A 26,450-nucleotide genomic window follows, 5' to 3' on the forward strand; every position below is an offset into this window, starting at 1 on the left:
TATAAATGCTATAAAGCCCAGGCAACCATACAGCACCATTCAATATTGATTTATTATGTGAAAAATCACAATCAGGTGTTCATAGGGTTTTGTGAATACTGAGGGCATAGTAATGTTTGCTAGCTTACATTTAAAAGTAAAATTAGTGAGTTAAGTGTTCGTTGATATTATAGAATCGAATATTTTATGAATATATTAATTGATACTATACGTTAACTGTTCGGTTGTTCTCTTTTGCAGTACGACTTGCATGGGAATCAATAATATCGTCTATTTAAAAGTGAGACGAAGAAGAGAAGATATAGTACAAAAAAGCCCACACGACAAAAACTCTTAGCCTGCAGTAAGCAATGTTTAAAGCTGTCCCCAGCTGTCAAAAATATTAAAAAATTTTGTTGAAACTACAGCGGGTACAACAACTAATTTTACCTTCCTTTACCTTCAGTATTTTTTCGGTTTAAATTTCACGACCTTCAGTTCCGCGAACTCTCATTAACTCCACAGTTCTTCTTTCTTACAAACGTAGACTTTCAAATGATCCTTCTTAAGAGGGTTTGCGTCCCCCAGCAAAAAACGGCGTCCTTGTGTATTGCTTATATATAGTGACCAATCAGATCCCAGGTGCCTCAAATGGATGTACATTACGTTTGTTAGACATTAAAAAAAATTTTCAGTATAGAAGTTTAAAATGTAAACAAATCGTTTCCATTTACATTCTACACACGGATATTTCACTTGTGCTGATCCAATTGTGTGGTTTCACATTTCCACTTCTTGAAACGTTGCTGTTTCTGTAGTCGACGTGACATGACGCAATAGGTGCATGAGTCTTTAAATCGTTTATATTTAAATGACATCTTTACATAACAATATAAATATAACAAGCATGCATGTACAGGGTGAGTAAAAAAAACTGACACCTTTGAAATTCAAATTATAGCTGCGAACTTATGGCTGGAATATGACAATTCCCATGTAGAATCAACAAAAACGATTTGATAAAACTTTTCTTTTGTATTTACAGAGCTTAGAATGCATTTTAACTCCCTATGAGAACAAACTTTATGCTCTAGGTTAATTAATATGATATGCTTCGTATACCTATGAAATATTTTAAGCAACTTCTGCCACATTACAGCCGCTATGCGACAAATTTGAATTTTAAAGGTGTTAGGTTTTTTTACTCACCCTGTATATCCAACAAATATCTTTGTTTAGAAAACCATTTTATGTAACCGCGTGACACGTGTCCCGTATCATGTGCCCCGTGTGCTTATGTTATGAATTACAGAAGTACTATAATACATCTCTTTTCATTTCTTCGATGTGCTTTAAGCGATTACTGTAATTGTGCTCGCTCTATGACAAAATGTCAATGACTGTCGCTAGTAACAATGATTTCTTTTAACTTATGCATAATAGTTTGGTTGTTTTAATTGCTTTTCCACTTCAGGTTGTTAGTCTGTCATGGGTGCAATTACTGGTTGTTTGCTGGCTGTTGGATTTGGTTGGACTGCCTGTACTAGGGGTTTTTTGTGAGGTGTAGGGTGGTACAGGTGGAGTTGGTGGGGTAGGTGGGTGCTTTCCTGAGGTGGCAACGATTTCGTCTCAACTCACCTGTTGGTGTTTCAACTCGATACGATCTTGGGGTATCAGGGAGTTTCTCTTTGATAGTTGCCGGACTCCATTTGGCAGTTGAGGTATCTTGTACGCAGACAGGTTGATTTGGCTGGAGAGTGGTTAGAGGCTTCATATGTTGGTCATGATAGAATTTCTGTCTCTCTCGTCTAAATTATAATCTTGATAAATTATGATATGTTCGCCATTGTGATCTCGGGTAATCTTTTCTGGTAGGTTAACCTGAATGTTTCTTTTAAATAGTAGCTCTGCAGGTGACGGTAATACGTTATTAATTGGTGTTCCACGCAGACAAAGCAGCACCATGTGGGAATCACTTTTGGTTTTGTGGCTTTAGCTAATGTAGCGTAGCTTTTACTATTTTTACTTGGCTTTTATTGTATATCCGTTACTTTGGGGTTGTGGGAGAAACTTGTTACTATTTGTAACCCACCATATTCTTCTGAAAAATCGCGATGGTCCTTATGCAGGATTAAACCCTGCAATTTTATAGTTTACAACCGAAAATAGACCGTAAACCTAATAACTCTACTGTAACTAACTTTTTAAACTTTTGTTACTATCACAATTACATTTTTAAAGTTTAAACAAAAAATTATGCCCGAAAATAGCAAATGAGTTTTAACCTATGTACATGTTGAAATGTATCTTCAAACATGACAGCCACACAGTTGGTCTGATTTAAATCTACCATCAGTAAAAATGCTAACAATCGCCGCTTATAGACTCTGATTAGTAATTCTGTGCCAAAAAATAAGTCAATTGCATGGTAATTAAAAGAAAGCAAGAAGCAAGCATTACACAAGATGTTACAAAAGAACACAAAACAGAAAAAATTCGTCTTACTTTTTGTTTGTTTTGCCTTGAATTGTGAATATTTGAAATCCCATAGTTAAGAAGCCCAGCTCTTTACACTCACAAAGCACGCAAGAAATTCAGAAAATAAAAGCAGGAGAATTATATGGACGAGCCGCCTATTCACAGGCAGTGTTGACATAGTGTTGCCGATCCATCGGCTAGCTGCCAGCCACATAAACGTTGAACTACATGACAGTTGAATGCTATAACAAGTACGATCGTACTATAGGGACCAGGAACTGCGTAACCGAGTTTAATTTCTGAACTGCATTGTATTTATAACAATGGAGAGGACAATGTATTTCTAATCGTTTCCGTTTACTTATATGTAGGCTGAATATTAATGATATGTATATATTATTTGCTGCAAATATACCAAGAATTGCTTGTAACTTGCTTCAAAGGTCAAAAGTAAAAATTCGAACTCCGTCAATCGATGCGGAATAATGCTTAGAATAATTGTGCCAAGTTTCATTCCGATCAAACAAGTAATGATAGAGCCTTAGGGTTTTTTTAAAGAGCGTCGCCCCCAAACAACAACAACAACAACAACAACAACAACAACAACAACAAGATTAGCAGCGGTTAGGGACCAGTTCCTGGTCCAAAAATATGGGCGAAAAAGTCACGAAAATTTAAAAGTTTTCTGACATTAAGAATGTCTTGGACTGTATAACTGACTTTTGATAACACCATTGAATAACATCAATTATTTAGTTCTATGGGATGAATTTCGAGCGCAGATGTTTCCTTTAGAATTAACGAAACAGTTAGAGTATTCCAAATACGGAATATTTTTAATTTGCTTACAGACACAGGTTCGTCGAATCACGCAACATTCAAAACTAACTAGATGGTTATTGTAAAGTGATTTATTAAAATCGGAAGCTTTTATTAACACCAGGAGAATGAACAAATTTGAAAAATATGCAACCTGGCACAAGAATGCATAACAATCCAGTATACACCAACCTATGATCGAGAATTCACCAAGTATACTTATATTAAAAACATATTCCACCAACTTATTGCCAGCTGTCGGCTCTAAAACAGTCTTTTGACGCACGTAGTTATGATTACTCTTTCATACCACTCGAGTATATAAATATTAGATCGCAAAATTTAGCTAAATTTACTTCTAACTTAAATTAAAAAAGTCAATACCGGTCGAAGTAAACGGAACGAAAGCTTTACAATGAAAAAATTCACGGTGTATCCTCAAACAAAATTAGCTAAAGCGAAATTAGTATAGTTTCTTCTTCTTGAATAATAAACACATATAAACCGTCACCAGCACGCCGATGCAAAATGACGGAGTTAATAAAGGTTTACTTCATGTAAGATTCCTTATCAGGCTCTTGGGGGTCGTAACTCTATTGGTGGCTGTTGTCTTCGCGCTTCTGGTCGACGCATCATGCGACGGAAAATACGTTGAAAGGCTTCTTGGTACGTTTGATCAAGACAGACATAGATTATTGGGTTACACAGACTGTTCAATAATGGAAGTGTGTTTGCTATACCAGCAAATACATGCACCCTGTACTCCAAGCTTAATGAAATGTTTTCCCAATCAATAGTATTTAGATAGTCTATCAATATCCAAGTAAACTTAGGACCCCAGCAAAGTAAAAAAACTCCAACGACAACCAGCAGCATTCTGATCACTTTCATATCTCGTCGTAATGCAGTTCGTCGGTTCTGATTGATTATTGTTTGACCCAGTTCCCCATTCACGAGCATTTTGTTTCGTTTATGAGCGACATGAAAAATCAGAGTGTACATAATCACGATGACCAGGACAGGTAGAAAAAACGCAATTATTGTTACGCCAAGGTAAAATATCGTGGATTTTTTGAAGTCAGCGCCCGAACTGCAAGGGCCAGTTCCGGTCAGCAAAATTCCAGAGCTTCCTGAACGAGCAGTTGCAGAGTATGTGGCAAGAGTAGTTGAAATAAGAACAATGACGAAAATTATCTTTATTGATCTAGAAGTTGTCATTCGTGATTTGTACAGAAGCGGTTTGCTGATTTTGAGATATCGATCACAACTAATTGCTGTCAGCGAGTAAATAGATGCTGTTAACGCAAAGGTGTCCATCCACAACATAAAACGACACAGATGAATCGACATATTATCTCGGCCACTTCTCCCGTATGCCTGGCCTAATTGATAAGCCTGGAATGGAGCCACAAATAAACCAACGAGAAGATCAGCGACAGCAAGAAAAGCAAGAAAATATTTACTTGGTTGATGAAGACGTCTTTCCTTCCATGTGACGATCAACACCAAAGTATTTCCCAATATTATGAGAATGGTGAAAAAAATTACCAAATCTTTCATGCCCAAATAGAGTCGTTCCTTAAAAGCTTCAAATTCCAACCATTTACTGTCTTCTAACATCTCTGTTCGATTTGAATGATTACTTGAAGCAGTGATATTTTTTGACAACTCCATTATGTAAACCTTAAATTATTTCTAAAAGAACAAGAAAAAAAATTATCGTTTTGAATCTACAAAATATCATGAAGACAGCATGGGACCATGCAAACGCACAATAACAAAAGCGAATCCTACATTCTCTTTGGAAAAGCGGGTCCCATACGCTATGTCTTAAAATATGATGTGCTGTTTGGGGTTCGTTGTGCTTTGACATGAAAACGATCTAGAGCAGTTGAAAATGAGCATTTCGTTCGAATTAGAATTGAATGGAAGCGGGGGTAAGTGGCAAAAGAGAATGTTATCGAAAACAAAAACTCTGCTCTTCGCCGGTCTGTGAAGCTGGGTTACCTTATAAGGCATGGAATATTTATCAATACCCCGCTGCAGCGGGGTATTCGACTTTCATAGCATAATGTGAAAAAATTCGATGGAACTCGATGATTAATTTATTGATCACGTGGTACAAATCGAGCTTTCTGATTGGATGATTTACAGTTGAGATATGAGATCTATTTTTTTACTCATTGTAGTACTCCATGGATATAAATGCTATAAAGCCCAGACAACTATACAGCACCATTCAATATTGATTTATTATGGGAAAAATCGCAATCAGGTGTTCATTAGTAATGTTTATTACCTCACTTTTAAAAGTAAAAATAGTGAGTTAAGTGTTCGTTGATATGATAGAATCGGATATTTTTTGAATATATTAATCGATACTATACGTTGACTGTTTCGCCAATTCCTACTTATCAATTGAAGCGTTAAATGTTTTATTGTTTTTCTGCATGGTTAATTGTTGTCATATTATAGAGGCCAGTTTCCACTACGTTCAACACAGAGTTTGTCAAATAAAAAACAACGACGAGAAAAACGTGTTCGCTTAGCATGCAGTATGCATATAGCGAACACAGTACTGTCCAGATATAACCTATTTAGCTAAAATTATGGCTAGCCTAAAATGATTGGTTTACAGTATAGAATATGACTGAATTGCAATGCGTTTATATAGCCATGCAATCATTTCTACAGCTTTCCATATCAATTCAAATCTACGCCTTCAAAGATCCTTTTTGATGTGAAATCCATGGGAAAAATCCATAGTCGATTATGACTTTGGACAACGACGTATCAAGCTCGTATACAAATAAACTACATGCTTCCGTATACCCAACAACACTGTCATGTCACGTATTCATTTAGTATACCCCGGCCACTATATAACATTGTTATATCATGCATGTACTCATTCAACTGAACTATACAGTACTGTCCAGAAATAACCTAACAAAAACCGCGGTTAACCTAGGTCAAACGTCGGTCTGATCGCGGTTGAACCGAGGAACCGAGTTGTTTTCTATATTGTAATACGCAAGATTTTTTGACTGGTTACCGACCCTAGCAAAACAAGACGCAAAAAAATTATTTATTTTATATTGCTACGTACGCAATTTTACCTTTATGCACGTTTGAATATATATGTTGGTCGTTCCTATCTCTGGACAGACTCTTCTTATAAATACGTAGATCCGTTTGAAACTCAGGCTCTTCCTGCACCTCAGACTTTCAAATGACTGATCTCAAAGGCAAACACGTCTTTTAATAAAGCCTGGTTTCCATATGACGCCGACTTGTCGCCGACTCATTGTCTGTAATCATCCAAGGAGAAAATGATTTCAGAAAGACAAAAGATTTCACTCATCAGTAATCACCGACAATAATACTTTGCCGACGTCGGCGTCATATGGAAACCAGGCTTAAGAAAGTCTGACTTTATTAACATAATAATATTATATACCCCGTCAATATTTTCACTGATAAGATATATAGGTATATATATGAAATGTAAATACGTAATAATTTTTTATTTCCTTACAAACACAGGTGACAACAGGTTCGTGGAATCATTCAGAATTCGAAACTAAATAGATGTTTATTGTAAAGTTACTTTACATAAATCGGAAGTTTATGTTAATTTCAATTGAATGAGACATGACTGGAAGTTTTATAATGAAAATTATCACAGTGTATCGTCAAACAAAAATTTTTATCTTTAAGACAAGTATTTGATAAGCAAAATTAATCAAATTAGTCTCGGAGCTGATGCGGAGCACCGTGCGAGGGTACTAATTTTGCCCGGAGATTAGCAATTATACACCCGGTTGTTCTGGCAGAATATAGCAGAATCCAAAGTTGTCAAATTCTATGCCATGGACGTTGAACGGCTTTGTTAGTTACGCGCATGCGCAAAAATGAGTGGATAGATACTTTTTTTCTGATTTAATACTATTGAAAATAGTATTTCAATAATAAAGTCAGCAATTTAACTGCAAATTTAACTCCAAATTTTTTATAAAAAAATTATACCAAAAAAAATGGGGAAAATAATGTCAAATCAACGAAAATAATCAAGAAACATTTATCAAAAGCGAAAAGGGTTGCTCTTCAAGATTAGAAGCGAAAAAGGAACGATTTATACTCTATATATATGAAGCTTTGAAATGTCTTTTACAGTAAAAGATGGGATATATATTCGATGAATATTTGAGGTTCTGTACTTGAAGATTTTGTACTGTTTTGATCTTTTTCTAAAGCCTCAAGTTTTGAAATTTGTACCGAATGATATATATAAACTATTTTGTACCAAATGATATAAATACTGGCTATGAACGCTTTGCCATTGAGTCATTCCATAATATAAACTTATAGTTATAGCTAATCTAAAAATGCTTCAAAGCATTTTCCAATATTGGAAGCACGGCGATATTTTCGGTCTTTAAAGAGTCGATTGAGAAATGCTCCTAATTCCAACCAATCACTATTTGTTCACATTTCAGACATTCCTGGTTGATTTATAAGAATATTTGCAGTGGTGATATTGTTTAAAATCTTGGCTCTGTCAGAAGGTAAATAGAGTCTATTGCATGCTCTGAATCTACAATCCTAAAGACAGCCATTACTCTGGCTATGATTCAGGAATCAAGATGTCGCAGCTACATAATTCATGCATGGAACGGTGAAAGCACGGCGCCTACAAAAAAAAATATTCTAGTTGTTACATATTTAAATAATTTCCGGTATAGGCCTATATGTTCTTCAGTTTGTGTCCAGAAGATTTAGAAATTTCGGAAATTGAGCAATTTGTAAAAAAGTTAGTCTCTCTTTTGCATGGAATAGAAATTAAGAGCGAAGGAGTACATCTGCACAAAGGAAATCAAGATCTGAGGCAAGATCATTTTTAACGAAAGTGCATTGTAATAAGCAGTGGCGTAGCCAGCCTGACGATTTTGTCCCGCTATGTAAATTTCGTGTTATTACAATATTTATTTCTTCAGAAATTCATTGTTTTCACAGTCAATAAACAACAAAATATTAATTAGCAGATCGGGACAACTCGTCAAGCTGGCTATGCTACTGTAAATGAGTGATAAATAATAATAATAATAATAATAATAAAACCATTTTGGTTGCATTTAGCCCTTCATTAGAATATTTTCAATTATCTTAGCACTAAGTCACTACATTTGATAACTTTTTTCTTTTCTTTCTTTCTAATCACTTTATTTCAGAAAAAAATATTTACAATTTGGCAAAAGGTGGCCGCACAGGACATAGTCTCAATTGACTACAGCAACCATTTTAAACAGAATTTTCCGGCTTAATTATCGTAGTAGATTCCCCTTCTAGTTTTCTCTTGCTATCGATTTCGAATTTGAGTTTTGAAATGGTTACAATGACAGTGTCTAAGAAAGCGTAAGAGTATTCTGTCGAAATGAAAATGAATAATTTAAAATAACTAATAAAAAAGTCAGAGTTCTATGCCTAAACTAATTAAAAATTCATACACCGGCCCTCAACAAAAATATCTATTTCCTCGCGAAAATTTGACAAACCACGCACTGCTCTCACAATTTAAATATGTATACTTTTTTACTGTGACGAAGGATGCTTTGCCGGAGTGAGACAAAAACAAAGAACATTTGAAAAGAATATAATATATATTCCTCCCTCCCCTACATAGAATAAAACTTTTCTAAGGAAATTTCCTTAAAAGTGAGAACGCTGAAACCTTAAAACCTGCTGCTTTTCAAAAATGCATTACAATTCAGTATAAACAAACCTAGGATCGAGAATTCGCCGACGTATCTATAATCATACTAAAAACTCATTGTGCCAACTGCCAAGCTCATTGCCAGCTGCCAGTTCAACAACAGTCTTTCTGGCGCACGTAGTTATGATGAGTTTAAGGCGTTATTTCTTAGACATGAGTACACACGCACAGGCGTTGAACTAGCACTAGCTTTAATACGGCAAACGTGAAACAAATACTACATAAACACGCATTACCCTATTGCTACTGACATCATATACACTGCTGAATATCGCGAGTATTATAGTGAACATTTATAAGTAACGAATTGTCACACACTCTAAGATAGTGTAGATATTCTTAACTTTTTATACTTTTAACTTTTGTGGGTTCATTTATTATAATACCAGACATTGAAAATTTTGTCCAAAGTTCAGTTGTTGTCTTTTGCAGTACGACTTGCATGGAAATCAATGATATCGGCTGTTTAAATATGGGACGATGAAGCCCACACGACTAAAACTCTTAGCCTGCAGTAAGCAATGTTTAAACCTGTCCCCAGCTGCCAAAAGTATTAAAAAAATATTGTTGAAACTATAGCGGGCACAACAATTAACATTACTTTGCTTCACCTTTCAGTATTTTCTCGGTTTAAATTTCACGAACTTCAGTTCCGCGAACTTTCATTAACTCCACGGTTCTTCTTTCTTACAAGCGTAAACTTTCAAATGATCGTTCTTAAGAGGGTTTTCGTCCTCCAACAAACAAGCGGCGTCCTTGAGTATTGCTTATATATAGTGACCAATCAGATCCCAGGTGCGTCAAATGGATGTACATAACATTTTTTTAGACATTAAAAACAAAAAAATATTTTAAAAAGTATAGAAGTTTAAAATGTAAACAAATTATCTCCATTTACATTCTACACACCGATATTCCACTTTAAAATATTTACAACTTTGTTAAATCACATTTGTGTGGTTTCACATTTCCAATTCTTGAAACGTTGATGTTTTTGTCGTTGACGTGACATGACGTAAGAGGTGAATGAGTCGTGTCCCACGTTTTTGTTATCATTCTCCTTAAATCGTTTTTATTTAACTGACATCTTTACATAACAATATAATTATAACAAGTGTGCGTATATATCTAACGAGTATCCTTGTTTAGAAAACAATTCTATGGAACTGCGTGTCGCGTGTTCCGTATGTTCTGAATTACATAAAGTACTATAATAACATCTCCCTTTCTCCGATGTTATTTAAACGATCACTGTAATTGAGCTCGCTCTATGACAAAATGTCAATGACTGTCGCTAGTAACAATGGTTTATTTTTCTCTTTTTAAATTATGCATAATAGTTTGGTGGTTTTATTGCTCTTCCACTTCAGGTTGTTAGTCTGTCATGGGTGCAATTACTGGTTGTTTTTAGGGGTTTTTTGTGAGGTGTAGGGTGGTGCACATGGAGTAGGTGGGTGCTTCCTGAGGTGGCAACGATTTCGTCTTAACTCACCTGTTGGTGTTTCACTCGATATGGCTTTGGTGTATCGCGGAGTTTCTCTTTGATGGTTGCTGTAATCCCTAGCTTTATTTTTTTCACAGCATCGATAAGTAATTGATAATAAAATAACAGCTATCCAAAATTTAAAAGCATTTATTTCTCCAACTTGGAGGTAAAAAACCTCCCCTCGTTTATCGGGAGTGAATTTAAGTGCGAAAGATTCAAAATAATTTAAAAGTCTCGCGAAAACTCATAATTATGGACAGCATTACGGGGGGAGAAATATTCAAGAATACATTTGTTCACAACCACAATCAGTCAACAACCCGAGTAAAATTTGTCCGTTTTGCTGTTAATATTTCTCAGGCAACATTACCAAGTCTCTGTGTTTAAATTGCATGTTCTTGCCTTCACAAAGTTTAAAATATAAACCAGAAATGCCTACGTGAAATGTTCCTCCCCCCTGTAATGTTGCCCACGAGCATTGTCGTGGAGTGTGCGCTAGACTTTTAAATTATTTTGAATCTTTTGCACCTAAATTTCACTCCGGATAAGCGAGGGGAGGTTTTTACTTCCAAGTGGGACAAATGCTTTTAAATTTTGGATAGGTGATGTTGTACTATCAATTATTTATCGATGCTGTGAAAAAAATTCAGCTGGGGATCAAGAAGTGGCATTTATCGTGCAGAAAGACGGCAAAACATTGCAATGGCGATATAATTCATGAAATGTCAAGGGACACAAAAATGAAAAAAATATTACATGGCACTTCTTCAAAACCCATCGAAAATTGGTTGAATAATTCTGGGTTCGAAGATGCGGTAGGCAAATTTTTGAAAATCCTAGGATATCTTTGCCCTTCGAAACCTATTCGGGCCCCACACTTAGGTGGTTGAACAGAACATAGTTGTGAAAAAGCTTTGGACCCGGGTGACTCTCCAGGGACTTTTCTAAATTATACACTAAAATAGGTGATGGTATATTGGATGTAACTATACTATTATTGTCTACTTGATTTCGCATGATACTTGCTTCTGGAAGAGCCAGATTTTTCTTTATCTGATCTCGCGTGGGAATTTTGGCTTTAGAACAGGTGATTTCGGCCGGAGTGTTCTCCGTCGCACCGATTACAAATGTTCCAGTATTGGCATTGACTTTGTGTACAGGCTCCTGTCTATATCTTGTTGGAATTCCTACAAATGCCTACCCGTGCGGCCACTGCATGGGAAAACATGCATAAAATAACTCGAAAACTCACCAGATTCTAACTGGGCATGCAACTGCTTGGCAATTTTGCTGGTTGCCTGTCAGTTGTATATCTTTCATAACACTTCATTACATAAACATCGATGCCAACATTTAGCAAACTATAAAATTTTCGCCTAAATAAAAAAGCGGGAGCAAACAGATCGGCATGAAAAAATTTCATTTCGGGTGCATTTTACATGGAGATGAAGTATGTCCATACTCTTTGACTGTCCAGAACACAGGACGAAAAGCGTGCCCTTAATACGGTTGTAAAGGCAGATTAATCGTGTATTTTATTGGTGTTTAGTTACACTTAATGCGATTTATTAAATACACTAAACACACCTTTAGACACGTTTAATGTTCAGTACTAAGTGTATTAACGGCGGGATTAATACTTAAGACTAAATGTTGATTAAAGTGTGCTAAAGGCAGATTTAATTAAGTGGATTAAATGCAGATTAAGGCAGTTTAAAGGAACGTATAATTGCCTTTAATATCTTGACTTTTTTGACTAAAGTCGATTTTAATCATAAATGTGCTAGTTGGCTAAAGTGTATTAAAAGTAGATTTAATACATTGTTTAAAGGTCGATAAAGCGTGAGATAAGTATAGATTAATCGCCTTAAAACATTGATTAAACCTTGCGTAAATGCACATTTAAACTGTCTTTAATTAACCTATTATATTCACAATAATTCAGCTTTTGTTAATTCGTTAGCTGCATGGCTGTTATACTTATATAACCTATTCCATGTAAATAAACGAAGAAACTGATTTCCATTCAATTACAAGCTCAACTCGCAATAAAACTTAAATTTCTAATCGTTATATTTGGTACAAGCTACACGTATAGCTAGCTATAGTCAAACAAATACAAGCATCACCAGTTCATTGCAAAAAAGCATTTATTTCCCTCTATACCCGTGTATTTACAAAAATTCATCATTTTAAATAAATAGATAAGTCGTAATGTATAGTATACATCCATGATTCCTATACTAATATTATTGCATGATGTGATGTTTCTGGTACGGTGAATAATATGGTGTTTTCAACAATTAAATTACAGTTCAGTGCATCGATCTCCAGACGCGCAATAGCCAATATATTTTCAAAAATATATTGCGCGTCTAGAGACCAATAAACAAGGGCACTGAACTTTGAGTTCGGAGTAAACATATATTTAAGAACCGACTTGGCCTTGTAGCTCATTTGGTAGAGCATCGGACTAGCATACATAATTATTTGCATCTTCTAGGATGTCCATCGTCAATGTACATGTAACTGAAATAATTTTGTAGCAATTTTTAACTAAAGAGTCTATCGTGACAGATTCAAATCATCCTCGGCTAAATATTGTGCTCCAACTGGTTCATTTGTCGGGTCTTCAGTTAGAACAACACACGCCCAACCAGGACAGTTGGCTGGTTTTGGTTTACCGGAGGGTTCTCCTTCCTCTCTTGGTGTAACAGCTCGTTTGGACAATCCAGGTAGCGAATCCTTGTGGTTTTTATCAAGCTTCTTCTTAGTTCGCTTTAATTCTCTGCTTTCCCAAGAAAGCTTCCGAACCTTGTAGTGTTTAATCCTATTTGTTTCCTCGTCTACCTCGCTTTTTTCAGAGGACATATAGTCCATTCTCATGACGTCTGCCACCTTTGCCACTTTCGTCTGGTTCCAACCCATTTTCTCGATCGTTTTTAATCTTCTCGCTAGTTTCTAAAAGCAAATATCGTCGAATAATTATATTCTTACTTGGGTAAGTGTTTGGATTGTGGTGCTAAGTATAGTCTCGCCTAAAATCCAGTTGCTAATTTTGCTTCCGGTGGTTTTTCTCTTCGGAGTTCGAGTCTTACATGTCAGTGTAGTAGGTTATCCAACTAAGTACTACAACCAACTTCTTGATGGGGCTTCGCTCGAAACATCGAAGAATTTTCTTATTTTCCATGTAGTTGCATATAACCTACTACACTGTTTAACTGTTACGTTAAAAGTAGTTAGATAGTCGTGTTCAATCAAGTATGAAGCAAAGCTAAAATAATCATTAAGTATCAACTATTTTTAAAAAGATATTGTAAAAACATACCTCCTCCTTTCTGCTCCTTCTCCTGCAAATTTGAACGTGTTGCTGTTCTGTTCCAAGAGCAACTCTTTTCTGTTTTGCTTTGCATGACTTGAAATACCTCTTAAACGCCTCTAAAACATAAAAAAGCAACAATCACCTTCTAGATTCAGGGCCCTAATTTCTAGGAAACTTACTTTCACGAGGGAAAACCCAATTTGAAAACATAGTTGCAAAAAAGCTGTGCGTATGGGGCACCACCAGCGCAGAGAAAGGTTTTCCCTGTGACGAAGGTTTAAACCTGGTTTTCATATGTCGTAATTCATTGGATGCGCCTTGTTAAAATAAATTACACGACTCCCGCAAAAAGGGTTGAATCCCTATCCTATTAGACGTCTATACTCAGAGACTGGAGAACTAAGGAACATATTAGTCAACTGATTTATTGCTGCTATATTTCTTTTACATTACAAGTTAAAACTCTGAGTATATACCTTTTAAAACAACCGTTGGCCAAGGACAATTTTCCTGACCACCAAATTCATGTTGCAGTTCTTCTGCCACTCTTTTAAATAGCTGTGAATTTTGCTGAGAATCGGGGCTAGAAACAAGAAACTTAATTAGTTCAAAATTATTACTTGTGCTTAACCTGTGTAGCATACTGTCGAACTTCCATGCTCAGTTTGAGAGTTACTGTTCAAAAGATAGTGTTCTTGTACGTGGTACAAAGGGACACACTATTAAAATATACCAGCCTTTAGAATTTTATGTATGCCATTATGAATTTATTTTAAGGCCTTCAGAATTTTGCATAATTATCACATGTTCTGAATTCACCATATATCGCACAATTCTGAAGGCCTCACATAGAATTCTGAAGGCTTCAAATAAAATTTCAAAGACTGGTATTTTATATTTATAGCATGTCAGCACAACTTCCAGCTAATATGCAGTTTAACCCATTAAGTGGCAGAGCTTCCCCACTGACGAGTATTTCGTCTGGCAATAGACAAGTAAAAAATATAAGTAGGGTGTCCTGGGGCACATTGCCACTTAATGGGTTAGTAAACACATTTTCAAAATTAAATATCTAAAAATAATGGTTTTTTAAACATGGTTTTACAGTTCTTACAATTGATTTCTGTTAAACCTTTGGTTGGCTTTTAGTTGAACATTTAGTTGAAAAGTCAGCCTAAATTGGTGGCAATGTGCCTAGACATGCCCCCTGGATTTTCTCTGTGTAACACCAGACATTTTACTCCTTTAGTGTTATGGTACAAGCAGTGAATAGGTTGATAGTAAATATAATTATATTACCATAATAAGGAGACATTTATAAAGACTTTAAAACATACAAAGATAACTATATATAAACAAAGACCAATTCAAACAATATGGACATTTTTGTCCTCATATTATTAAAATCTGTTATTCAACATAAACGGTCAACGGATAAAGGCATAAAGCCATTCAGATGAAATGGTTAATAGGAAATAAATGAAACTGTATTTACTTACACTGCAAGCTTTGGGCACTTTATGTTTGTTCTGCCCGGTCTGTCTGACTCGTCTGCCAGGTGAAGTTGTCTGGGACAAGATGTCCATTTTTGTTTCAATATTTTTCAAAGCACTTTCATTGCTTGAAATGGTATTAGCCATTTGAGCTCTCAAGAGCCTGTTTTCCTCGACCACATTTTGTAATAATAAAACGTACTGATCGGGCAAAGACATTTCAGTGGATATGTCGAAAAATCCAGTGAAGTCAGATTCAGCTGTTTGTCGCGAAAGGACTTTGAACACATTGACACAGTTGATTGTTGAATTGTATGTAGATTTATAATTGAGCGCGATCACGTCCAATATTTCATTGGTTGTAGAAAACTTTCACAGCAGGATTCTATCGTTATCATATTTCTTCCGTTAGGTATAACACACGAACATCAAAGTCTTTACCCAGATAACCTAGAAAAGCACTGGCCTAAATGTAAATTGGGCTTCCTTACGAATACTAAGTCATTTAAAAATTGATTCCGTGCACATTTCCTCTACAACGATAATCCGCCATTGTTTTAGTCGCGTTATTTATAGAACAGACATATTATGAGTTGCCTACCCACCCTATAGGGGACAGTTATCCGATCGGAGACAAATATCATAAATTCATAATTGTTAAATAACGCAAAAGCGCGGGAAGCACACATTACGTACTTTGGCGCAATGACAACGAACGACAAATATTTTGAAAAGCCTTAAATTGAAAAATTCTGTAAAGCTTTTGGTGGTATACCTTGCGCAAAACCGGTTGAAATGGCACATTTTAACCAGTCTTTCCACACAGCGAGTGGCGCACTTGCTACCAGTGGAATGCGCAGCCTTCTGGAAGCTAAAAGCCCAGTGCCACCAGAGGCTGAACAGAATTGTTTTATACCTGCGAAGCAGCGTCGTCTCTCCAGACCAAATAATGTCGAGGAAGTGCGCCTTAAACGTCGCCGACGTAAACAGAAATTACGAGAAAGGAAACGTAAAGAGACCAGAAATGTCAAGCAAAGACGGCTGGAGGAGAAAATAAAGAAAAATATTGAGAAAGAATTGAAAGCCACAACGACTGAAATGAGATCGAAGGCCGAGTTTTTTTGGAGAAAGTGGAGAGAGGAAAAGTCTTTGCGTACTACGTCTCGTATGTAAGTACATGTATATTGCTCCTTATATTTAATTTGAGCAGTTTATAGAAGCAGGGTTATATCGATAGATTGCTAAAATTGTGTGTATTTACTTAATACTGTTATACTGCATTAAAGCACCCCACATTATATTCAGTATAATTCCCCCCCCCTTATGGAGTATATTTGACCCTCCAGAATCTAAGCAATTTTGATTGAATAATATTAATATGTGCTTTTTTAACGCTGGGATTTAAGAGACCCCTTGCAGAAATGAAATATTTTTTTCCAACCTTAACAGAATTCATTTGGCAGTTCTGGCCACATCTTAGAAAACTGCATTTATAGGCAGGGGTTTATATTATTAAATGAAGTGGAACATTGACCAACAATGTAACCTAAGTATCATGCCCCAGGCCTACAGTATGTTTTCATTCGCTATGATTGATTGGCAGCGACAAATGAAGGAGGACCTGATATATTCTTTACCATGCTGCATGTAAAAAGCCAGATTCAGGCTTTTTTGTCTGATTGCCCGATTAGACAAAATCTTTTTGAATCTGCATTTGATTGAATGATGATACAGTGATCAAAACTATAATTCAAATTTTGTGTGAAATTTAAATTTCCCCTGCAACATTTTCATTCAATACTCAATACAAACTTTGCTGTGGGTGGAAAGCGATGGGATGAATGTTTGATTTGGGCCTTTGTACATAGGGAGTCTGATATAAATGGTGTAATAGTATAGTATTTAGAATCCTCTGTCCCTAGTACATTTATCTTGCATGATTCATAAAAACTTTAGACACAATTGACAATTCCAATTATGGACTGAAATAGACAAGGAGATTCAAATAAATCACCAAAGCTGGAAAAGAGCATACTAAAATTAGTATATTTTCAAAGTTTGGTTGTGAAATGTTGTAAATTTTAGCTCACTTTACTAGCTTTTTTATTCCGAAGCTAGAATGTGCTCAAAATGTTCTGCTCGTTTGGAGTTACTATTGTACTGGCCAATTAAGAAGAGAAAGCAAATTTGAACATTAATGGGGTACTCATGAAATGCTAGCTACAGATATGACCATATGTCTCCAACCTTTTGAAACAATAGTTTGTGCTTACAGTAGCTGTCAATTCATGAAACAACACTGTCTTGAAGATCATTTGATCTTTATATTAACCCATTAAGGGGCAGAGCTTCCACACTAATGAGTAAAATTGTCTGCCGTTAGACAAGTAAAAAATAAGTAGGGCATGCCGGGCACATTGCCACTTAATGCGTTAACTCGAGAGATTGTCAGCTTTTGTAGTTAACACATTAAGTGGCAGAGCTTCCCCCCTGACAAATGAAATAATCTGACATTAGACAAGTAAAAAAATAAGTAGGGGGCATTGCCACCTAATGCATTCAACTATAGTATACTGAATAGCAGTTATACAGCTGAACAATATTCAAGCCTAAATATTTTCAATATCAACCTGGCTATTATTTATTTAAATTTTTCTAGGTCTATCCATGAAATTGACCCAGCCAACTTGAAAATATTGTCAAGTGGACGAAAAAATAAAATTGGTGAGGGGACATTTGGCATCTGTGTAAAAAAGATGTACAGAGGGCATGTAGTTGCTGTGAAACAGTTTAAAAGCCATACAAGTAGAACTGATGTGGAAAAGGAAGCCATGATGATTAATTCATTTGATCACCCTGGTATGAAAATGATTAATTATTATGATTACAGCATACTTGAAACTTACGGCACTGTAACAGAGTTTACGTGGATAGTTGGGAGGGGTGTGTATATTCATATATTCATGTTCATATTTACATGGATATATTAATACACCCATCCCCCCCACACCACCAATTATCAATGTTGGGGATAGGCCTGTTTACCGTTAGGTATGATCATGTGGAATAATGATTAGCAGTATGGCAACTCTTCTAGCAAAACTGATCCTGAAGTTTGTATTTTCACTCAAAATTTAAAGCTGAGAAACTTCTGCTTTAATAGTTGATTGTTCATGATCAACTTCATTCAATGTCTCTGTATTCAGATTGTGTAAAATTGTACTGTACATGGAAATACAAGAAGACTCATGACTTATTTTATTTTAATTTCATAATACTTTTCTTATTAAGGTTTGCCATTTTCTGTTTGGTATTCAGATGTACAATCAAAGCCATACATATTGGTTACTGAATTTTATGGAATTGGTGGACAGTGTGCTAATAATGATATAGCTGTATATTATGGACTTGCATGCAAAACACTCTCACCTTTGAAACTGTAACTGTTACAATCACTTTCTCCGTCTGTGTCGGATGAAGACGTTGAAGAATCTTTCTTCAAACTTCTCTTCAGCTGGCGAGATTGTTTTAAAGCCATATGTCTACGGAATGTTGTTTCCGAAACGTTTTGTTCGCAGTGGTCGCAAAACACGTAACTGTTCGCCTTATCCATATCGTATTATAACTGCCACGCACTTTGGCCAAATTTATATAAACTTGTATATCAATCACTTCCGCACTTTATAATTATACTAATGAGCGAATTTGCACAATAAGAAGTCTTTCTTATTTCTTGTATATTGTCCGACAGTGTCTCGAAGTGCTTAAATTCAGGTGAAATAAAGGCGCATTATAGCATTACGTTACTCGATAATAACAAACGTATCAGATATCATCATGTTTATTTGTTACCATATAATTGTTGCAATAACAATATATTTAATCCTATTAAATTGCCGTCCTAACGGAATTAAAGTAGGTGTCAGGTTTTGTCTTCATTTAAAATCAAATTAAAGGTGATTAAATGCTATCTCTGCCTTTAATCAACATTTAAACAACTGGTTAAAGTTTATTAAACTATACGCGCACTAATGTCGGCTTTAACCCACTTTAAAATGCTCACTAAATGCAATTAAATCTATCGGTTTCCAAAAGAGATGTTTTATTCAAAATAAATGCGATTAAATGTAACTTTTTCTTTAATCACCTTTAGTCGGCTTATTAAAAGTTATAGATACGCATTTAATACCTTTAGTATTTTTGCTAAAGCTAATTAATGGCACGCTTTTCGTCCTGTGGAAGAACAGAAGTCAATTACTTTCGCAATAAAATAAACTCGGTGAAATGTTGTAGTTTTATTGAGGCTTCTGTTCAGGGCATTTTTTTTAGTGATAGCTTTGCTAATTTCTCATGCTAGCCTCTTTTAATTTAATCTGAACATTTGAAGAATGTATTCATTTTTTCAAAAATATACAGTAGTATTATTGTTGTAGGAAATCAATAATTCACGGAGGACAGGGGACTGAACACTCCGCTATAATTATGATATTTACTATAAACGACCATTAAATTGGAATTATAACCATTGGTAATACGAAGTATTGATCGCTCTTATTTGCATAATTATGCAAACATTTGAATAATACGTGAATTTAATTACAGTCCTGTGCTAGCTTGTGCTATTAACTTCAATTAAGGTGCAATAAAAAACATAGAATAACAGCAGGGGGTCTTGTCAGAGCCAGGGGTCGGTCGTTTTCCATTTTGAACTTATCCATGATACTTCAGCAATTATAGATTTTTTGTACTACACGGCGATTTGCTCATTCTTTTGTAATTTTTATATGTTCCAACAGAGAGGACATCTGCCTCAATGCCTCAAAAAATTACTTGTCCAGCAACCCCGCCCTACTTATTCTTTTTACTGTGTAATTTTTGTAAATGAGGCTTTTCAAATCTTTGTATGAGAAATGCTTTCTGCATGCTGGTTTATAATTATAATAATTCGTAATCGCAGCTTCTTTCATGCACGTTTTATCTACAATCTATATAATTATACTAAAGTATCCCTCACTATCCATTGTATACGCGTACGATTTTGAGATCAGTCATTTGAAAGTGCATGCAAGTTTTCACACTATACATCCATTGTATATATTATAGTATTTCTTTTTACGTTCTTAAACAGCGATCAGATGAAGTTAAGTTAAGCTTTTCCGACATGATAATATTATTAATATTAAATGTATTAAAATTATATACAAAATAAGTATTGGAAGTCTTATTTTGTACAAGAATTGGCTTCTTGTCTTACTACTTTGGAATTTCAGATAAAGACCACCTCTTCATTACTTCATGTAACTGTTTTATATAGTTGTCGTGGACGTTGAAGATCGTATTTCTCTTGATGGTTATTGCCCTCTTCCGTTTTGTCGACGGAAAAATTGTCTGAAAGCTTCTCTGTATGTTTCGTCAAGACACACGTAGATTATTGGATTGCACAAACTGTTAAATAATGGAAGTGTGCTGGCTATAAAAACGAATATGATTAATCCGGACCAGTAACTTAATGATGTGTTATCCCATTCAACAATATTTGGATGGTAAAAATACATCAATGTCCAAGTAAACCAAGGACCCCAGCAAAATATAAAAGATCCAACGACAACCAGCAGCATTTTGATCACTTTCATATCTCGACGTAATGCATTTCTTTGACGGTGATTGATGACTGTTTGACCCAGCTCCCCCCTCTCTAGCCTTTTGTTTCGTTTATGAGCGACGAGAAAAACGAAAGCGTACATAATCAGGATGACTACAGCAGGTAGAAAAAAAGCAATTATTGTTAGCATAAGATAATATGTTGCGGATTTTTCAAAGTCAGTGTGAAGATTGCAAGAGCCAGACCCAGTGTCCATGATTCCATAACTTCTTGACTGAGGTGTAGCAGAGTAAGAGGCGAAAGCAGCCGAAATAAGAACAATGACGGAAATGATCTTCTTTGATCTGGAAGTTGTCATTCGTGATTTGTACAAAAGTGGTCCGCTGATTTTGAGATATCGATCAAAACTGATAATTGTCAGTGAGTAAATAGATGTTGTTAACGCAAAGGTGTCTATCCACAACATGAAACGACAAAGATGAATCGACAAACTACTTTCACTCCCCTCAAATTCAACGCCTATTTGATAAGCCACGAATGGAGCCACAAATAACCCAACGAGTAGATCAGCGACAGCCAGTAAAACAATAAAGTACTTGTTCGGTTGATGAAGACATTTTTCTTTCCATGTCACAATTATCACCAAAGAATTTCCGAGAATTGTGAAGACAGCGATAAAAATTGTTAAAAGTTGTTGTACGAAATCTAGTCGTTTCCAAAATGCATCCCTTTGAATCCTCCAATCATCAATTGTTGACATATTTGTTTGATTTGTAAGATTACTTACAGCAGTGGTGTGGTTTGTCAACTCCATTATGGATAGCAGATCTTAACCCTGTGAAATGAGTAGTATATATTCATTTGTATGTAGAAAACTATGTGGAAAATGTAGAAAAGTATGCCGAAAAGCATGCGGAAAATTCACTGTTGAAGGCAAAATTATAGTATTCAACTACGTAAAAAATAAGAATGAAAAGATGGATAAAAACAGGCGCTTTGTTGAGATTTCAAACTGATATGCATATCGGCCTTAATCACAATTCAGATGTTTGCGGTTAATCTCAAGCTACAAACTCGATGCTGGCACATGCATATGGCTTATAACTGAATAACAATAAGTTTGACGATCTTTACTAGTAAGTATTAGACCTAACAACCTCTTTACCATGCATGTATCCTTATAGATCTAGATATCACCCTAGTTCGCATAATAAAGATATCGATCTTACTTATATTATCAAGATATCGATTAATTACGAACTCTGCATTCCTTCTATCAAATTTTAGTGCTCATATTGACTTAAGCATTTTCGTCAGATTTTTTTATATTTACCGGTAAATATCAATTTGCGGAAAAACGCGTGGTATGAAGAAAATGGCGGGATTAGTGTTGTTGTTTGTTTGAAATCAAGAAATTAACGATTATGACGAGAAAATTATCCGTATTCTCGACAAAGGACATACAAAAAACACAAAAAAGTTTACTAATCTTAAAATACGTTATACACAATTTGTTGTACCTGGCGTACCGTAATTTTCTACTTTCTGACTTCTTTTTTCGACTAACTTTTACACAACCTTCACTACCCGGTTCTCCTTCTTACAAATGTATAGAAATCAATATATAGTATAATATATAATATTAATAATCGCCGAGCCGGTGTGGAGCACCGTGCGAGGGTACTAATTCCGCTCGGATATTTACACCTACGATGTGCAAATGTAATATATTTATATTATAAGTCGTTTAACAACCCACAATAGGCAGATTTAGCTCGAGGACGCGAACGTCAAAGAGGACGTAAAAATGGCGAATAAATGGCGTGGCATGTCCAAATATAGGCGTATCACGCCATTTATTCGCCATTCTCACGTCCTCTTTGACGTTCGCGTCCTCGAGCTAAATCTGCCTAATACGAGAACGAGACGGAGCTGTCCAAATATGTAATATACGCTGGGAAGGACTATAAAATAAAGTGGTCTATATTAAAGCGCGATCCAGCTTATTCGGCGGGGGGAAAACACTGCAGGCTATGTACCGAGGAAAAGTTGTGCCTTTTAAAGCCAAAGAAAAGCCTTAATCGAAGATCAGAACTTTTCGCGAAATGCCGCCATGCAGAAAAATATCACGCGGGAAAATTCACGAGCGCGTACGAAACCAACGGACACGCGCGTGCGTTAAAAAACCGTTCATGAGTAGCGTCACCAAACTGAACTGAAATATGAACAGTTGCCTGATGATTGCAAGAAGCATGAAACTTTAAGTAGCAGCTAATACTGTTTTAAGATTAAATAAATAAATATCGCTCTACAAAAATTGTGTTGAGCACTCTTCAATCTACAACAGATAAAAAGCATTTGTGATATATATATATAAGTAATATAATATATGTTATATATATATATATTAATATTAATATATTATTATATACATTATATATATATATACATTATATATATATTATATATATATATATATATATATTATATATATATATTATATATATATATAATTATATATATATTATATAATATATATAAATATATATATTATATATATATATATATATATATATATATGTATATATATTATATAATATATATTATATATATATATATATAAATATATATATATATATATATATATATATATATATATATAGTATAGTATAGTATATAATATATGGTATCAGTTCAATGTATAGTTCATTTGAACTGTTCTCAAGAGATGTTTCGGGTCGTACAGGGCCAATGGATATTGTTTTTCAAAATGGCGAGGGGTGTTATGCATGTATGTTTTTCTAGTACATACTCATACACTGTTGATATATTTCCTATATATAGTATACACACATGCATTTACTTATCAAAGCATTGTTCCAAGGACCCTGGGTACCGAGGTACGAGGTTGTGTTCCAAGTTTATCTCTACATGACGAATATTTTTGTAAAATTGTATTGCTATAAGTCTTTTTGCGCAGTATTATTATTACTTCAGAAAATTTTCCTTTAGTAGAACTTAAATATACGATAAGGAGAAATTCCATATTTGAAGCCAAATTAAAAGGCAATCTAGAGCTAAATGGTGGCCACGCATCGAACTACGTTTAGCGCGTGTTTTTGGAGTTGATAATCGCGAAATTTACGAATTTTATTGCCCAGAAAACAAGGTTTGCAAAACTGACCAAATAATGTATGGTTTTTTTCTTTATGGTAATACCCAAGATTATTTTGACAGGTTATCGACCGTAGCAACACAAGACGCAGAAAAATCGTATTTACTCTATATTGCTATGAACGTAATTTCACCTTTATGCACGTTTGAATGTAAGGTCCTTCCTCTCTCTGGACTTCAGTGCGACATACTTGGTTTTAAACTCAGGCTCTTCCTGCAATCTTAGACTTTCAACTGACTGATCTCAAAGCCGAACACGTCTTTTAATAAGAAAGTCTGACTTATTTAACATAATATATACCCTGGTCAATATTTTCATAAGATGTATACCTACATGATTGGATGAAACGTCAATATCACAGTTTCTAGACCTGTGGCCTGGTAACAGGTGTTTTTTCCTAATGTCCTTTCCTTTCAAAGGAAAACAAAATAATGAAGAAAATTTTTCAAACAAATAAATTAAAACCATGCAGGTCTTAGTATACGCTGTCTAACATATTTGCTGAGCTTACTGTTCTAGATATCGGCGATTGTTCAAGCCTATTAATTTTTGTGAATGGAATAGCTCGAACGGTTGCAACTCGAAACGGTTGCATAAAATGATTGGCGAGAAATGTTCTCGATACGTGTTAATGCAAGTCACTGTTTGGGTGTAGTTTAGAAGTTGAATTTTCGTAGCGTGGAATAAATTTGAGAAAAAAGTAAACGAGATATAAGCACCTTTAAAATTCATTATCACCTCATTATTATCTCATGAATATAAACGCTGCCTTAATTACATTGGACACGGCGAACATGCGACGTTTAAAGCAGGTCTAAGGTGAGAATTAAGTGAAGTTTGCATGACATGTTAACATGAACGAATAAACCTACAAATAAGTTTCTAACGCCAGTCAAGACAAGAAGCGAATTCAGCTCGATTCTCAAAAGTTTCCGACGGTCAATTAATTGTCAGTTGTCGATGAGATGACAAAGAAATAAGGCTTCTAAAGGTCCCTATTCCACTATATGTGCATTTCAAATAATAAATGCAAATCATTTTGTAATTTGGGCAAATAATAAGTTTGAATTTAAAATTTGAAAAACGTTTTATTCAGAATAACAAAGAACTTCATTCGTTAGAGATCACCGATAATGGACAGCGTCGATGATTGTAAATTAATGCGGCCATTAAGGCCAGGGTTAACGCACCAAATGCTCTGCATGTAACAAATTGCTTGTGGTGTTTCTGGGAATTACTGATTTAAAAATCTAGAATTATTGCATATTTAAATCAGAGTTATGGATATTTTTGTTATAGAAATCGGAAATCATTCTAAGCTAACTAGATATATAGTTACATGCAAAATTTTACTTCATCACAACCCTTTCCAATGGTCGGTTCTTTTGTGCCCATACTTATGATGAATTTGGAGGGTTTTCTTTCAGAACACTTCATTACATAAACATCGGCGGCAAAATTTAGCAAGCTTTAAAATTTTAGCCTAAATTAAAAAAGCGAGAGCAAACAGATCTTCAAAAAAACTCATTTTCGGTGTTTTTACATTGAGATGAACACCTGTATTCAAAAAGCTCACTCGCACTCAGATTCAAAGAGTGTGACATAAATATTTTGGTAATGCTAGTCAATAAGAAAGTTCTTTCTGAATAGGTGGAAAGATTTAAGGTAAAACACGGAAATACCGTCATGGAAACGTTATGAGAAGCTTAAGATCTCCCACTCAAAGAGTTTGAGTGCGAGTGAGCTTTTAGAATACAGGCGGAAGTACATCGATCCACAATCTATGACTGCACAAAAAAACGAAAGTCAATCACTTGCGCAATTTATATGAATAAACTCGGTTTGCTTTGTAGTTTTATCGATAAATAAAACTTTTTCAATACTAAAATTATGCTAAAACCCTTAGTCGCTCAGACTCGGTGATACAGTGATTAAAATTCGCCTCAGACTCGGTGATTACAATTGTTAAATATGTCAGTATTGTGGCACGCCGTACCCATTGTATAGGTTAAAACGAAGGGTAGGGTCGCATCTTCTCGCAAGAATGATTTTCATTAGCTGAATTTTACAATACATTTCTGTTTCAACCTATAGCATAGCTTCGTTCTTTAGAAAGCATAGAAAAGCATTATCCAATTGGATGAAAGCTTCCGAGCACTGCGACATGTCTCCATTGCCCATTTTTTCCCAGAATTTATCTATTTTTTTGTCATAATGGATCGCCTTTCAATTAGAGAAAGTAAAACAATGGAAAAAAAAACCCTTCTAAGCCAGGGTTCCATTTAATCGGAAGTGATCTTTCGGATATCAGGTATTTTTGCAA

The 26,450-nt window shown here is 35.1% G+C and overlaps 4 protein-coding genes across 4 annotated transcripts; 1 reads left to right on the plus strand and 3 right to left on the minus strand.

Annotated features, from left to right (window-relative positions):
- Window positions 1-3,846: 3,846 nt before the first annotated feature.
- LOC114530043 (dopamine receptor 2-like) lies at window positions 3,847-4,950 on the minus strand. Its single transcript, XM_028551623.1, has one exon. The coding sequence runs from the start codon at window positions 4,948-4,950 to the stop codon at window positions 3,847-3,849; it is 1,104 nt and encodes a 367-aa protein (XP_028407424.1).
- A 7,068-nt stretch (window positions 4,951-12,018) lies between these two features.
- Window positions 12,019-15,460, minus strand: LOC114530026. The gene is made up of 4 exons (XM_028551607.1): window positions 15,357-15,460; window positions 14,334-14,440; window positions 13,864-13,973; window positions 12,019-13,496 (listed from the first exon to the last, which is right to left on the minus strand). The coding sequence occupies exon 4, from the start codon at window positions 13,461-13,463 to the stop codon at window positions 13,101-13,103; it is 363 nt and encodes a 120-aa protein (XP_028407408.1). The 5' UTR covers window positions 13,464-13,496; window positions 13,864-13,973; window positions 14,334-14,440; window positions 15,357-15,460; the 3' UTR covers window positions 12,019-13,100.
- Window positions 15,461-16,057: 597 nt separating this feature from the next.
- On the plus strand, window positions 16,058-18,606 carry LOC114530025. The gene is made up of 2 exons (XM_028551606.1): window positions 16,058-16,519; window positions 18,010-18,606. The coding sequence occupies exons 1-2, from the start codon at window positions 16,146-16,148 to the stop codon at window positions 18,338-18,340; spliced, it is 705 nt and encodes a 234-aa protein (XP_028407407.1). The 5' UTR covers window positions 16,058-16,145; the 3' UTR covers window positions 18,341-18,606.
- Window positions 18,607-20,675: 2,069 nt separating this feature from the next.
- On the minus strand, window positions 20,676-21,733 carry LOC114530024 (beta-2 adrenergic receptor-like). The gene has a single exon (XM_028551605.1). The coding sequence runs from the start codon at window positions 21,710-21,712 to the stop codon at window positions 20,702-20,704; it is 1,011 nt and encodes a 336-aa protein (XP_028407406.1). The 5' UTR covers window positions 21,713-21,733; the 3' UTR covers window positions 20,676-20,701.
- Between the last annotated feature and the right edge of the window lie 4,717 nt (window positions 21,734-26,450).

This window comes from Dendronephthya gigantea, unplaced genomic scaffold, assembly GCF_004324835.1.
Source record: "Dendronephthya gigantea isolate DGI-Jeju-01 unplaced genomic scaffold, DenGig_1.0 000059F, whole genome shotgun sequence".
NCBI lineage: Eukaryota > Metazoa > Cnidaria > Anthozoa > Malacalcyonacea > Nephtheidae > Dendronephthya > Dendronephthya gigantea.

Excerpts from the sequence above, each read along its gene's own strand:
- LOC114530043 (XM_028551623.1), bottom strand. The coding sequence starts at position 4,950 with ATGGAGTTGTCAAAAAATATCACTGCTTCAAGTAATCATTCAAATCGA.
- LOC114530026 (XM_028551607.1), bottom strand. The coding sequence starts at position 13,463 with ATGGGTTGGAACCAGACGAAAGTGGCAAAGGTGGCAGACGTCATGAGA.
- LOC114530025 (XM_028551606.1), top strand. The coding sequence starts at position 16,146 with ATGGCACATTTTAACCAGTCTTTCCACACAGCGAGTGGCGCACTTGCT. Across the intron at positions 16,520-18,009 it reads TTGCGTACTACGTCTCGTAT|GTCTATCCATGAAATTGACC; the intron begins GTAAGTACATGT and ends AAATTTTTCTAG.
- LOC114530024 (XM_028551605.1), bottom strand. The coding sequence starts at position 21,712 with ATGTCAACAATTGATGATTGGAGGATTCAAAGGGATGCATTTTGGAAA.